General features: G+C 38.8%; 1 protein-coding gene across 1 annotated transcript in view; it reads right to left on the bottom strand.

Moving 5' to 3' along the window:
- LOC140714540 (von Willebrand factor D and EGF domain-containing protein) overlaps positions 1-16999 on the bottom strand; it is a 308836-nt gene that overhangs the window by 133951 nt on the left and 157886 nt on the right. Inside the window, exons 14-17 of the mRNA XM_073025817.1 lie at positions 9717-9878; positions 6988-7092; positions 3277-3391; positions 2184-2434 (exon numbers count right to left, since the gene is read on the bottom strand). Coding sequence (XP_072881918.1) covers positions 2184-2434; positions 3277-3391; positions 6988-7092; positions 9717-9878 — 633 coding nt within the window. The remainder of the gene's footprint in view (positions 1-2183; positions 2435-3276; positions 3392-6987; positions 7093-9716; positions 9879-16999) is intronic.

A 16999-nucleotide genomic window follows, 5' to 3' on the forward strand; every position in this document is an offset into this window, starting at 1 on the left:
AGAGAGAGAGAGAGAGAGAGAGAGGGAGAGGGAGAGAGAGAGGGAGAGAGAGAGAGAGGGAGAGAGGGGGAGAGAGAGAGAGAGAGAGAGAGAGAGAGAGAGAGAGAGAGAGAGAGAGAGAGAGAGAGAGAGAGAGAGAGAGAGAGAGATATTTTGTGGTACTTTTAAAGAGGCTTGGTGAATTGCTGCAGCAGGTAGTACAAACTGGAGGCACAATGTCAAGTGATGGAGGTACTGAGCCCACTACTGTCAATGGAGCGATGATAGCTTGTTCTGGTTCATATAAAACTCCTCACAATTATCCAAGCAAGTTGAAAAAATTCTACCACTTTGCTGATTAATGCATTGAAGGCTTTGAACATCGACTTAGGATTGACTTTATTTTCACATGTACGTTGAAACTAACAGTGAAATGCATTGTTATTTGTGTCTTATCAAATCAGTGAGGATTATGTTGGGCAGCCCGCAAGCGTTGCCATCCTTTTGTCGCTAATATAACAACCACACAACCCACTAACAGTAACCGTCCATCTTTGGAATGGAGCAGGAAGCTAGAGCACACAGAGGAAACCCACACAGTTATGGTGAGAATGTACAAAGATAATCATGCAGGATATCCAATGCCTCATCATTAGCAAACATCCTACTGTTGACATGGTGGAGAGAAGTTCATAATTAAAGTAGGCAAAGATGGTTGTCCAACGATACTTCCCCAATGAAATCATATTGATGCTAGGTCCCTCTATGGAAAAGAGTAGAGAGTTGATGTTTCAGGCCGAGAAGAAGCACCTTAGCCCAAAACATCAAAAGTCAAATCTTTTCCACAGATGCTGCCTGACCTGCTGAGTTCCTCTAGCATTTTTTGGATTTCCAGTATCTGTTGATTCTCTCGTGTTTGTGATGCTAGCTTCCTTTCTGTTAAGTATAAACTCAGCCAGAGTTGTACTTCCGCCAGTTTCAAATTGATTTGCTATTACCAGGGTCGTGTAACAACATACTCTGTCACACGTTGTTTGCCTATCAAGGACTGTCTCATATACAGTGCCCTGTAAAAGAATTCAGCCCCCAAACTTTTGTTCACATAAATGAGTATTACAACCAGGGATTTCAATCAATTTAACTGAGAGTTTTTACTTATGAATCACACATTCCTTTTTTTTTCACAGTAGAGCCCCCAAAAAAGGAAAATTGTAAAGCATGAAAAACTAAAAAACTTAGAAACTGAAAGGTCAGCAGTTCCAAAGTATTCATCCCTTTTGCTCAGTGTTCAGTTTTTATTTTTTCCACTTGCTCATGATAGGCTGTACTGAACTCTGAGGTATGCTCAGTGCCTTTGAGATGGTCTTGTACCCTTCCCCAGATTTGTGCTTCTCTATTATCATTTTCCTGACTTGTCCTGAATGCTCTTTTGTATTATTTTGGTTTGATCTGTTTGATCTACCCTACTGTTGGATCTTACAGACAGGGGAGTATTTATACAGGTGACTCTCCAATTTTCTACATCAACAAACTGGATGATTTGGTAAGGTAATATATAATATTGCACCTGAGGAAAGTTAGTGTAGTAATTATAAAGAGGATGAATATCTTCTCAGCCTCATAATTTTGGTTTTTAATTTTTCATAAGTTGCAAGGTTTGGGAATTTTTCTTTTGATTTGACATGATACACAATGTTTTGTAGATTAGCTCAAAAAATCGTACTTCTATATATTTTAAATTTCGAAAATGAGACAGTAAAATGTGAAAGAAGTTGTTGGGCAGCGGGGGCTAAATACTTCATCGTCATTGTGCTTAGGTATCAAAACTGTGACTCCAGTGGAAATATACAATAGCAAAACATTTAACAGATCAAGAAGCATCCATGGCAAGAAAAAGTCAAATTTGGAACTATGAAATATTCTACTTGTATATTAAGCCGCAATTCTTCAACAAATACATTTGCACAAATAGATATAAAAATGGTGAGACAAAGGGATACACATGGAACCCCAGTTCACAATGTCAGAACTCTTCTGCTATTTATCTGCTATTTCAATGGGTTTTCAGAAGATATACTTCCAAGTTTCTCAAGTATTTGTCATCATAAATTTGCTGTGGTATTTCATATTCTGTATGGAAGTTATTGACCAATAAACAAAAATATGCCTGACATTTTCATTGAAGTGGAAATCATTACACTCACCTGAACCGAATATGTGCTTTGTGCATTACACTCATCCGAGACGGTAAAGCCAAAGCTGGCTGAATTTTGGGAATTCACTTTCCAAATCAGAAGGCCGGCAGGTGATAGACTGACATTCTCTGGGGCAGACTCCAGTGAGAACAGCACAGCTGACCCTTCAGGATCCACTGCTGTGAACTGGTAAACAAAATTTTCACCAAAAAATGTCTGGAGCTTAGTAGGAGACTCTTGGTAAATAGGTGGCCGATTGTCTTAGTGGAACACAAAAAAAGCCGTTAGTAGTAAATTCAAATAACTCATTTACTCATTTCAATTTTTTTCTCATAAAAATCAGAAATGACAAGAAATCCTAATGTCCTCAATGTGTGTTCTGCACTGTTATTGGCCCGAACAGCAAAAATCTGTTTTGGTTATGGACTCGCCATTATTTGTGACCTTGTTGTTGAACAAATCTTTTCAAGTGTGTAAGCTCCTCATGAAAATGAATTAGAGGAAAGAGAGGGCCATTGGTCAGATTCCTGACTGGAATTTGGGAGTTGGCTTGATAGTGCAGAGCAGGAGAACAGGTATGAGGCTGTGAATGAAATGGGGATGCATTGTGTAATCCGTTCAAAGTTCATTAGGTCAAAGATCTCTGGAGAATGTTAGTTCAGAGTCTGAGCCAATTGGAGAGTTAGGGAATTGGTGGATAGCAGTATTGGTATTTTGAGATGTGAAAGTTTAAGAATAATGGGCAAATAAGAGACATAATGGAATTACAGCTTGATGCTTCACAACCAAAATAGCCATTGGCATTCAATCCAGGGACATGGGCTAATTTCATCCACGATGTTCCTAAACAGACCCTACATAGAACTTTAGATATGCCCTTGACATGGTGATCGTATCACAAATGCAGGCCTATCTACATGCCAGGAAACGCATAATGGAATATCTGAAACAATGCAAAATTGCCTAGAAATTAGTCTTTATACACCATCACACAGCAAGAAAAACATTCAACTGTGTAGTACTGAAATATGCAGTGTTAATCAATCTGATTTCCAGGCAAGACTTCCTTAATTCAATTCAAAGGTTTTGAATAAAAACTTACTTTCATTAATGGACCAGGTGATCTTGGACATGTCTGGGTTGCACAGCAAACAAAGACTTGTTGGATTTGGGTCTCCTTCACTGTAACAAAGTCCATTTATATTGCATGTTTTTTCCTAAGAAAACAAATCCATCACATTTGATTCAAAAAGGGACACTGAAAAATATACTTCAATATTTGATTCTGGTTAAAACAATTAATAATTGTTGTAATATTAAATTATATTAATAAAATAATAATATCACTAATTAAAATCTATCAGATATATTAAGGGGAGAATTCATTACTGGATACTAGCATTACACTTAACGAAACATGACAGCTAACTGGAAGCCAATACTGTAACCTGCTTTTATGCAAGTGACTGAAGATTCATTCTTCCTTGATCCAATCAAGTATACAAATTTGTGATCATTGTGTCAATCTTCTCCAGGTAATATGATTTTACTTGTAAATTTAATGACTGCAAGGATTTGCAGAGTTGTGAAAGTAGTTCAATCCATCACTGACCCAGCCTCCCTTTCATTGTTTCTGCCTACGCATCTCTCAGTCTCGGAGATCGCAACCAACACAATCAAGGGCTGCACCAACCCCAGACATTCTCCCTTCCCCCTTCCCCTATCAGGCAGAAGGTACGACAGCCTGAAGAGACATATCACTAGATTCAAGGACGGCTTCTATCCCACTGTTAACAGATACTTGAACATACCTCTAATATGCTAAAAAAAATCTCTTCAATCTATCTCACCAAGATCTCAAACTAGATTCTGCATTTTCTTTGTACTTCCTCAAGTTACTTATATACGGCATGATATGCCTGCACGGAACGCATACAAAACATTTTCACTGTATCTCAGTACATATGATAATAATGAACTACTGTTAAGCTCAAGTTTTCCCACTGCTATTTGTTCTTTTGATATTTTTGCAGCTATTATAGTCATGTAGTCACAGAAAACTACAGCACAGTAACAGATCCTTCAGCCCATCTAACCCATGCCAAAATATTATTCTGCCTCATCCCATCAACCTGCACCCGGACTGTGGCCCTCCCTTCCCCTCCCATCCATGTACCCATCCAAATTTCTCTCAAATGTTCAAATCGAACCCGCATCCACCACTTATGCTGGCAGCTCGTTCCACAATCTCTGAGTGAAGATGATCCCCCTCATATTCCCTTAAGTATTTCACCTTTCACCCTCCAGTCTAGCCTCAGCCAACCTCCGAGGAAAAAGCCTCCTTGCATTTACCCTAGCTAGGTATCTTTACCCTATCTTTATATACCTCTATCAAATCTCCTCTCATTCTCCTACACTCCAGGGAATAATATCCTAACCTATTCAACCATTTCGTATAACTCAGGTCCTCAAGTCCAAGCAGTATCTTTGTAAATTTTCTCTGCATTCTTTCGATCTTATTGATACCTTTATTACTGGCACATAATTCTCCAGGTTAGGTTTCACCAATGTCTTATACAACTTCAACATAACATCCCAAATGCTGTAGTCAATACTTGGATTTATGAAGTCCAATGTGCCAAAAGCTCTCTTTATGACCCTCTCTACCTGTGACATCACCTTTATAGAATTACAGAACTCTACTCCCAGATACCTCTGTTCTACCACACTTGTCAGTACCCACCCACTCACCGTGTAAGTCCTACCCTAGTTTGTCCTCCCAAAGTGCAACACCTCACACTCTCTCCAATTGCCATTTTTCAGCCATTTTTTCCCACAGGTCCTGTTCTGCTGTATTTCATGACCAGTGACAAACCCTACATGTTTTTATTGGTGTTAGCTCCTGACCATTCTTGATGTAATCATTCCAGTGTACATATAATTAACTCCTTGAAACTAAGTGAACTTTATTATTTGTTCATGAGGTATCTGATCATTGAAACATAAAAAAGGGATCCAAGTTCATTGGTTCATATCCATTGGTTATCATTTTGTCAGACACCAATATTTATATTTATTATCCTACATGTAAAATGCAGCCCTTGCTGTATTAAATCTGAAACATGCAACTAGGGTGAACAATACTACATTCAGCCCTGCTTCACAGATGCTGGAATAGGGTAGCACGGTAATGTAGCGACTAGCACAATGTTTTACAGTACAGGCGACCTGGATTCAATTCCCTCCACTGCCTGTAAGGAGTTTGTCTGTTCGACCACGTGGGTTTCCAGGTGCTCCAGTTCCCTCCCACAGTCCAAAGACGTACAGGTTGGTAGGTAGGCTGGTCATTGTAAATTGTCCTATGATCAGGCTAGGATTAAATCCAGGGATTCCTAGGTTGCATGGTTCAAAGGGTTGGAAAGGCCTATTCCATGCTGTTTCTCAATAAGTAAATAAATAAATAAGACAACGGCATGGACATGATAAATATCCTGAAGGCAACACTTAATTAGAACAGGACAAGGTGAAGAGAAGACTTGTGATGGGCCTCAGTTATTGTCTGAAAAAATGCCCTAAAAGGAATGACAAAGGGAAGTTTGAGATAGCTGAGATTAAATGGCTAAACGTAAGAACAGATGCCAGATTTTGTTAGGTTAGCCAAGAGGAAATAAATGCAGGCCAGAAGTGTCATGCCTTCTGTCAAGTCAAAAATCACACCACTTCTGTCACAGAACAGAAACTGGCAAACATCCAAATCTTATCATGCGTGGGCTTGTTCCTACAGCAAATTGACAGTTAAATATTTAATTCTTACTGATTGTTTAATAAAAGTGACAAAGTTAACATTTTTATGAAATTCTGGATGATTTAAATGAAACAATTTAAAAAATTTATGTTGGATTATATAGTCGTGACTTCTTTCTGAGGTAGAAGCAAATCAGGTAGTTCATTAAACTAATTCTTTCAGCATGGACACATTTCAATATAATAAAGAATTCCAAAATTCTCACCTGAAATCAATTAACAATATTTTAATATTTTAAGTTTTATTTCTCAAGTGTCCCTATTCAAGTCTATTTAGCATTGTTATATAATCTTAATCAACCAGGTTCATACCAGCATCCACCACCTGCTGATTTCCACACATGCTTCCTCCTAAGAACTTCCACCCCTCTTTCTGTCACGGTTCAAGATATACTAACCCAGTACAACCCACTTAATTCCCTATTTTTGCTCCTTACCTCTGCCCATCTTTATCTATTCCTAAACAATTCCCACATTTATTTGAATCGTGCCTTCTTCCGAGCACTCTCACCTCACTTCCCTGATTAATTTTTTCCTTGATGTCATTGCCCAAAATTGAAATCCTTATGATTGTCACATTTCCTGATGACGTTGAGCAGGTACTTTAAAGTCTCTGGCTCTCATTAGTTGGGGTAGATCTAGAACTGGAGTTCCCAACATGGAGTCCACAGACCTCTTGGTTAATGGCAGGGGTCCATGGCATAAAAAAAGGTTGGGAACCCCGATCTAAAATTTTGAATCTGAGCACTTGTATATGCTCAGTAGTAAAACGGTTCATGGTTGTGTGCATGTGGTCAAATGAATTGCTGAGCTGTGATCTCTTTTTTATTGCATTTCAACAAAACCTGATTTGATGACCTCAGCTATGGTAACACAACTCCTCACTAGGTATCAACTGAATACCAACTCAATTTTTATAAGTAAGTCCTTTGTTGGCATTCTTTTCAACCTTTACAGTTACAACTCTGAATTTAGACATATTTTTCAATAGTCAAGAATCTTAAATTACCTTCAACTTACAAAGTCCAGTTGGAACATTATCACAGAGCTGGCATATGCCATCATAAATTGTCAAAATCTTTGAATTACTGAACAAGGATCCATCATTTGTAATCTGTCGAGTATGGAAAAATAACAACATTCAGCAAAATATTTCATATTATTTCATGTTCAATTATCAATACTTCACAGATTCTGTTTGGGACATGTCTCAATTCCTTGCTAAATGCCATGGATTGCTCAAACCTAGGATTGAATTCACAGGTGACACGTACTGGTGATTGCTTCCAGAGGCTGCTTTCCAATAACTTTAATAACTAAAGATTGTGTGCAGAGCTGCTACAAAATCTGAGAATCAAAGAGCTGTTGCTGGAAGAAGATACAGACAGAATGTCGCATGGAATTAAACCACAGTGGGAAAATCAACTTTCTGTTTCCCACTTCCTTGTTCAGCCTCACTCCATTTGTTTCCCAGCTGTTGTATGCTCATTTTTGTACCATCTCTCGTGGCTTGAGTTTCAAACTTTACAACCTATATTGACCTTGAATAGTTTACAATGAATATAGCAGATGGAGAATGAAAGCATAAGGAAAGAGTAAATAACTATAGTGACAGAAATAACTTCCTAAACAAAAGGAACACTCTGAAACAGTGAAATTATTTAGTATACCAGAAACATATATCCTTCTAGACCAGGGGTCCCAACGTTTTTTTTATGTCATGGACCCTTATCATTAACTGGGCACCCCTGCTCTAGACAGTGCTGAGCTTTAGTGGCAGTCCTGATCTGAACTACTAAGGATACTGAAACAGAAACACATTCTGGATTTCTGCTTGTGCTGTAAAACATGGAAGCTTGGGACATTAACATGTTTGGATAGAGATCACAGACTCATTGAGCTGTGAAGCACAGACAGGCCCTTCGGCCCATTGCATCAATGCTGACCATCTTGCCTATCTCTATTAACCCCACTTGCCTGAATTAATTCCATATCTCTCTATACCAGGGTTTCCCAGCCTGTGGTTCATATGGATAATGGTCGGGGTCCATGGTATAAAAACGGTTGGGAACCCCTGCTCTATACCCTGCTCCTACAAGCTTCCATCGGGTGCCTCTTAAGCATCATTATTGCTCCTTACCATGGTAATTTATTAATCAGTTTTCTCTCAATGAAGCAGCAAAACATTTCTATTTATTACTACTTGAAAATGTATATGATCAGACGAAAACAAATTTGAGTAAAAGCACAAGAATTCCCAGGAAAAGAAAGATGATCTAATTTGTGTACCGTAGATTCCGGACTACAGAGCGCACCTGATTAAAAGCCACTGGCTCTAATTTTAGAAATAAAATCAATGTTTTAATTGTACAGGCCGCACCGGATTTTAGGCCGCAGGTGTCCCACGTTGTAATATGAGATATTTACACAGAAAGATATTACACGTGAGGATTTTTTAACTTTTAATTAAATCCATATGGTAACAAAAACAAATACATATTGCAAATGCTTTTTTTTGAACCGTGCCCGTAACGCGGCTACTTTTAAATATACGTTGCGTATACTTCTTTACTGAACAACATTCCAATATCTCCTAACGACTGGTAAAAAATATATATACTGCAGCCTACCAGGAAAAGTTATTGATCGCCTTTAACTTAAAAGCAGCGTTCGCTCAGATCCAAAGCCGCTCGCGTAATGCGCTCCCTCCCTCCGTCCCGTTTTATCGCAAACGGTATTTTTCCCACAAGACGCGGCGAAACCGGGTGTGACGTCATAGCATCCCGCGATGTAGTACAGAAAACAAATATAGTTAAAACTCTTCTAACTTTAACTAGAAAATGAATTACTAAGCGAAAATATTATAAACTAAATAACTGCCATAAGGCAGCACAATGCTTCGAGTGTTTTCCATGTTGATGAGGGTGAGTACAAATGACTGATTTACAATAATTTAATTGTGAAAGTGCGCTTGATTTATCGTACAATTTCATTGGACCTCTGTGAACTACTCATCAATTTTATTGGTCTACTGTTACGAGGCAAAATGTTTACGAGGTGGCATGAAAAAAAATCATGTATTAGCCGTTCCGTATTAAAGGCCGCAAAGTTCAAAGCTGTTCAAAATGTGGGAAAAAAGTAGCGGCTTAAAATCCGGAATCTACGGTAATTTAATAACGGAGTTGATGACCAAGTGATCCCTGCCAAACTGCCTAAAGCAAATCCAGATACAATGGCAGAAAACTTCACGTGATTGAGAACTATTCACAAACACATGTTCTAAGTCCATGTCTAAGTGACGCCTTCCAAGACTACTAGTCAGGTCATGTTGCAAATGGCTCATACATTGGATAAAAAATGTTTATATTTTAAAGGAAATCCACCTACCATTTGAAAAAAAATCATCTATATTTTAAAAACATTATTTGTTCCATATTCTTCCTTGTAAGCCTGCTTCGTGGAATGAAAATTCAGAAACATGCTCAAAGAACTATTGTTTCAAAATAGTTTTGACTTTATGCCTTAATGCACAGAACATTCCTCATGAATGGGATACTTAGCTGTATTTTCACATGCACCAACAAAGTGTGGAAGGAAGAAATACCAAGCAGATCACACAGACCCTCAAGCCTTATGTAGTGCAGACATTTTTAGTACTCCAGTCAATGTGTACTATAAATAAATTATATTTGAACTTTCAGTACTAATATGACACCAAATATTTTGGAAATATCATACCTTTACTTGCCACCTGGCAAAAGGTTTATCTGAAAACATGAAGTCCACTGTCTCAGCTTCAGAAGTTGGTAATGCCGGAATTGGGCAATCAGCAGCTTTGGTGCTGAGGAACTCTGCCTTTGTTTTATGCTTAGATCCTGGAACCCACCGATTATTTATAAACTGTGATCAACATTAAAAGGAGAGACAAACAAAATGAGTGTCCATGTCGTAACTGTGTTAGCTCCATATGAAGCATTTAACCATAAATACTAATTTTGAACATAAATGGTTTCTAACAAAAGTACTGGCCATTCTTCAATTGGAAACAAAAAATGGAGTAGCAGTGACATTGTTTGAAGTTGTGATCTCTGCCCCTGTTGGCACTTTTGCATTGGTCTCATCAGTTATTAATTATTTATGTAACGCTAGATGAACAAAGAACCTGCCTTTATCAGCTTGAAAGTCCCCTTTAATTATGAAAATTAGGGTCTTGAGGGTGTGCATAATGACAAATGCAATCTCTAACCAGAGTTATGGTCAACCTCTCCAAAGAGGAATTAAAGGAGGTTTAATTATTTTCTGAGGGCGCAGAGGAACATTGTGCACCAGCTCTAGTACTGCAGAATCTCTCTATAGCACCATGTAACAGACAAAGATGTCATTTCACAAGCAATGGATCAAATCAAAGCTCTACTATCTAGCCATATCCCATTGTGAATGGAAAGGATAACCAAATTATGGATGATTGCAGGAGGCTCTGAAACCAGCCCTATCTTTAAAAAAAGAGCCTAGGCATGCTTACTAAACGAAAGGATGAATTAGTCACAACACCTTTTAGTGAAGTGGGTGATCTCTCTGAGTTTCCTCCAGTGATACCCACCAGCAGTGGCCAGTGATATTAAAATGGTTGAGAGCACTGGATACAAAAAAAATGCTCTGGCCAAATATCATGCCAGCTGTAGAAATGAAGATCTGAGTTCCTGATCTATCTGTACCTCTGCCCAAACAGTGTCAGTACAGTTGCAAAAGTGCATCTACCCAACAATAAAGACAATTGCCTGTTCACAAAAAATGGCAGGTCCAATTTGGCTAATTATAGCCCAATTAGTCCACTCTCTAACATCAACAAAATGATGGCGCAATCAGCAATACTATCAAGTAGCAATGGCACTTACCAATAATCTGTTCATGCCAAATTTGGATTTCACTTGGGCCACTTAGCATCAGAACTTGCCACAATCCTGGTCCAAACAAACACTAAAGGCTACTGAACTGAATTGTAGAGGTGAGGTGACAGTGATTGGTGGCACTTGACCGCCTTCTCAAAGGAAATTAGGAATGTACAGTAAATGCTGGCTTTCTCAACAACACATAGACTCTGAAGACAAATAACCAAAAAGAAAGGAGTTGCCTATTTGACTCCTGGAGCTAATTGGGCCTGATTATCTGTAGGCCTCCAAATTTATTCCAGCTCCTCCACTTCTGAAAAGAAAAACTCCTGTAATGAACCTTACTTAAACAGTAAAATGATGCATGCATATGAAATGCCCAAAAGGGATACAGATACTTTTTCTCATTTCATGATAAAATACTAAAGTAACCGTATAAATATTACCTGACTAAATTCCATTGTACTTGTTTTTTTATTAACTACTATCTCAGATCATCTGAAGTGCCTGCTTCCAACAATGGTAAAATGTCCCACCATTATAACATTTTACTCAGTCCATTACTAATTTATAAATGCAATTGAAGAGACAATAGTTAATCATCTAAAGAATTGAGCAGGGTAAGTTTTAACCTGTATCCATATTGTAAATGCATGTCAGTGAAAAAAAAGTGCTTCGATTCCTGCGGTGCCTGTCATTTAGGCGAAGTGTCTAATAACCCATGCACTACCTTTGAAGTGCAATCACTATTAGAATAGATGAAGCGTACCAATTAATTTGCCTAGAGCAAGAGACAATGTTGAGATATTCTGCTTTCCATGGTTGTTGAGAGGTAACCAAAGCAATTTACATTGTATATCACTCTCAGCATAACAAGGCACTTCACAAGAATATCATTAAACAAGAAGATGAATCAGGATTTATTAGATGGTTTAAAGCAGCAGCAAAGTAGAGAGAGATCTTGGGAGAGATTTCTAGAGCCAAGGATATTTGTAGGTGAAGGCATTTACATTTGGGGATCAATGTTGCCTAAGACATGATGGGTAGAGTTTTACATATCAAGGGAATTATACATATGGAATTTAATTCCGAAGAGTGGCAATGAAATAAATATTCAACCATGGTCTTCTTGAATAGCAGAGCAGACAGAGGGAGCCAGAATACACAACCCTACTATTTAAGGCATCTATAATATTACAATGGACATAATATCCATTTAGGGAATAGAGGGAGCATTAGTTTAATGTCAAAAACACAAACAAGTTACAAGAAGATCTGAATTTGCTGACTATTCTTGCTGCAACAGACCATCGGAAAATCATGATCTGAAACTAGATATGGTTTCACTGTTAAGTACAAGAAGTCTTGAGGGCTATGTCACTTAACAGAATGTTTTTAACAGGCTATGGACAGAATCAAAAGTGTGAACTGAAGATATTTTAAAACATAAAGGATTTTATTTTGTCTTGTTATGTTACTACATACTGGGCAACAAGATATGGTGCAAATGAGATTCTGCATGGGCTACAAGGCTAAACAGGCTTGCTGTATTCTCTTTGACTGGGACAAATGAATTAGTGCACTCAACTTTCCATGATAAATCCCTTGATTTCTGCACTTGATTTCCTGCCAATTTACTCCAGCTTTGTAAAGAAGCTCCGTGAAGCAGTGAAAATCCTGAGCAGATCAAAGCAATAATAAACCACATACCATGACTAATCACTATTTACAAGTGACATCATCTGTCAGGCTTACAACGTAAGTTCAGCAAAATATATAAATCAGTTAATATCACTTAATAAAATAAATATGTTGTTATGTATTTCAGTTTTAACTTTGGCAAGGTAAGGATACTTTTCCTACATCATCAAAATTAAGATATTCTGGTCTTCCACAACACAGAAACTTCAGAAGGATGCCCTTCTTTACATGAGCATGAGCTTGGTGACCCCCTTTTCTAAAAATTTATGAATTGTAGAAATTGAAATTTGTATTCATACTTTTGCCAAACTTTTCAGGAATTTTCATCACCATACCATCCATTTTTGCCATTGCAACCAATTCCCTGCCTCACTATCCTCAAAAAGATTGCCATGGTAGTCATTGTCTATTCTGGAAGCATTAAGTGTTGCTGGAACACTTGAGTTTAGTAGCCTTCTGGCAGTGACTGGTTGATTTAATGGAAAGATATAATGCTGAAGCTAAACAAAGACCACATTTGAAGAGTTCTGAGCAGTTTGGGGTCCAATATCGAAGAAAAGATGTGCTGGTGTTGGAGATGGTCCAGATGAGGATATGAAGAATGATCCCAGGAATAAAAAGGTTAACACATGAGGAGTGTTTGAAAGCCCTGCACCTGCACTCACCAGCGTTTAGAAGAATAAGCTGGGATTTCATTGAAACCTAACGAACACTGAAAGGTCGACATAGAGTGGACATGGAGAGGACGGTTCTAATAGTAGAAGAGTCTAAGTCCAGAGTGCAGTCTCAGAATAAAAGGGCATCCCTTTAGAACAGAGATGAGGAGGAATTTCTTTAGCCAGATGGTGGTGAATCTGTGGAGTTCATTGCCACAGACAGCTGTGGAGGCCAAGTCATTGGGTACATTTAAAGCAGAGGTTGATAGGTTCTTAATTAGTAAGGGTGTCAAAGATTTTGGGAGAAGGCAGGAGAATGGGACTGAGAGGGAAAGTAAATCAGCCTTACTCAAATGGCAGAAGGACTTGATGGGTCAAATGGCCTAATTATGCTCCTATGTCCTATGGTCTAATAGCGAACAGGCACACTGCAAAGGGATATTTACAACTGGCAGTATTAAATGAAGTCACTGTGCACAGTGTGGGAACAAAGTTGACAATTTTCAATTCCTAGTGCTCAATGAGCTTTCCCATGAATAACTAAAACATAGAGTCTATGTTGACAATTTCATCCCGCACATAGGGCAGAATGACTGATGCATCAGGAATGTTTTCAGTTGTAAATGTACTGCCTTCAACAAGAACTGATTTACTGGGATTCAATCTCTGCTATTTCCTTAGTAAGCAGCAACATTAACAGAACTAAACCAGTACTGGATCCCAACATTAAGATGCGTGGGCCTGTGGTGAATTGGCTGATGGATCCAATATTGGTATGCGCTTAGAAGATGGTAATTAGTCAGGTTGGAGGTCAGCACTAGTGTTGTTCTACAGGGATCCATACTGTGCTCTCCGGGGGGGGGGGGGGTTCCAACCCATTAAGGGTAAAGCCCTCCCCACCAGGGAGCACATCTATATGAAACACTGTCGCAGGAAGGTGACGTCCATCATCAACGACCTCCGCCAACCAGGACATGCTCTGTTCTCACTGCTGCCATCAGGAAGAAGGTACAGAGGCATCTGGACTCAGTGTTCATCAACAGTTATTACCCCTTAACCATCAGGCTCTTGAAACAAAGGTAATAATTTTGCTCAACTTCACTTGCCCCATCCTTGAAATGTTCTCACAACCAGTGCACTCACTTTCAAGGACATTTCATCTCATGTTCTTGATATTTATTGTTTATTATTATTATTAATTTTGTATTTGTACTCTGGTTGAATGTCCAAGTTGGTGAGGTCTTTTGTTGATTCTGTTATGGTCATTATTCTATGGATTTACTGAGTGTGCCTTCAAGAAATGAATCTCAGGATTGTACTTGGTGACATATATGTATTTTGATAATAAATTAACTTGAACTTTGAATTGAGTTAAAGAGTTGGTAAGTTATGTTGCAGCTTTAGTTAGACCATATCTGGAGTACTGGATTCAATTCTGCTCACCCCTTTATAAGAAGAATATTAGGGCTTTAGAAAGGGTGCAGAAGAGGTTTAGCAGGATGCTGACATGATGAAAGGACTTCTCCCAGAAGAGGAGGCTAGATAAAGCAAGGCCTTTGACAAAGTTCCACATGGAAGGTTAGTTAAGAAGGTTCAGTCGTTAGTTATTAATGCTGGAGTAATAAAATGGATTCAACAGTGGCTAGATGGGAGATGCCAGAGAGTAGTGGTGGATAATTGTTTATCGGGATGGAGGCCGGTGACTAGCGGGGTGCCTCAGGGATCTGTTTTGGGCCCAATGTTGTTTGTAATATACATAAATGATCTGGATGATGGGGTGGTAAATTGGATTAGTAAGTATGCCGATGATACTAAGGTAGGAGGTGTTGTGGATAATGAGGTGGGTTTTCAAAGCTTGCAGGGAGATTTATGCCGGTTAGAAGAATGGGCTGAACGTTGGCAGATGGAGTTTAATGCTGAGAAGTGTGAGGTTCTACATTTTGGCAGGAATAATCCAAATAGAACATACAGGGTAAATGGTAGGGCATTGAAGAATACAGTGGAACAGAGAGATCTAGGAATAACAGTGCATAGTTCCCTGAAGGTGGAGTCTCATGTAGATAGGGTGGTGAAGAAGGCTTTTGGAACACTGGCCTTTATAAATGAGAGCATTGAGTACAGAAGTTGGGATGTAATGTTAAAATTGTACAAGGCATTGGTAAGGCCAAATTTGGAATATTGTGTACAGATCTGGTCACCGAATTATAGGAAAGATATCAATAAATTAGAGAGAGTGCAGAGACGATTTACTAGGATGTTACCTGGGTTTCAGCACTTAAGTTACAGAGAAAGGTTGAACAAGTTAGGTCTCTATTCATTGGAGCGTAGAAGGTTGAGGGGGGATTTGATCGAGGTATTTAAAATTTTGAGAGGGATAGATAGAGTTGACGTGAATAGGCTGTTTCCATTGAGAGTAGGGGAGATTCAAACAAGAGGACATGATTTGAGAGTTGGGGGCAAAAGTTTAAGGGAAACACGAGGGGGTATTTCTTTACTCAGAGAGTGATAGCTGTGTGGAATGAGCTTCCTGTAGAAGTAGTAGAGGCCAGTTCAGTTGTGTCATTTAAGGTAAAATTGGATAGGTATATGGACAGGAAAGGAGTGGAGGGTTATGGGCTGAGTGCGGGTAGGTGGGACTAGATGAGATTAAGAGTTCGGCATGGACTAGGAGGGCCGAGATGGCCTGTTTCCGTGCTGTGATTGTTATATGGTTATATAAACTCCAGATGTTTTCCCTGAGACAGCAGAAGCTGAGAAGAGATATTAGAGAAGTTTATAAGATTTTGAAAGGCATAGATAGAGTAGACAGCCAGTATCTTTTATCGAGGTGGAAATATCTAATACGAGAGGGAGAGCGTACATATTAAAGACGAGAGGATTTAAGTTCGAAGGACATGTGTGGGACAAGTTTTTTTTTACACAGAAGGTGTTGGGTGCTTGGAATGTGTTGCCTGGTGGTGAAGGCAAATATGACAGGCTGTTAAATAGGCACATGAATGTGCAGGAAGTATGGACATCTTGTAGGGAGAAGGCATTTGTTTAGTTGGCCATTTGATTACCAATTTAACTACATCAAGCTCCAAAGGGTCTGTTCCTGTGTTGTACTGTTCTATGTTCTATGACACTACACTGGCCTTGAATACCAGCAGACGGTAAGACAATCAGCCCTGAAGATCAAAACCTTTTAAATAATGCCTTCAGTATTTATATTGGATAGGATCTATTAAATCCAGATGTTGCCCAGTGTTATTGCAAACTCACCTCTGGATATATCACATTTCCATTAACTGCCATGTAACTTCAGATTCAGATTCAGTTTACTGTCATTTACCACAAATGCAATGCAGTTAAAAAATGAGACAACGCTCCTCCAGAATGATATCACAAAAGCATATGACAAAACAGACTACACCAGAAAATCCACTTAATGTTTGGCAATCCCCAATCCAGAGTCTGTAGAGGCTGCTGTGTATTAATATCACGCTACCATCTTAGCGCATTCTCCGGAAAGGAGCTCCAAACCCACCAGACAAAACAAGACCAAAAACTAAAGCTACAAGACCTGCACAAAACCACATAGTTACAACAGTGCAAACAATAGCATAATTGATTTAAAAAAAAACACAGACCATGGGCACAGTATCACAAGTTCATTTATCAATGGTTTTAGTCACTTGGTATTCTTTAGTCAGATTGATAGGTCACCTCTTTCCAGGCAAATCTTGCTTTCAGTTGTTCAGTTGTCCTTTCAGCCTAGGCTGTCATATCTGCCACC

This window comes from Hemitrygon akajei, chromosome 2 (genome assembly GCF_048418815.1).
Source record: "Hemitrygon akajei chromosome 2, sHemAka1.3, whole genome shotgun sequence".
Lineage (NCBI taxonomy): Eukaryota > Metazoa > Chordata > Chondrichthyes > Myliobatiformes > Dasyatidae > Hemitrygon > Hemitrygon akajei.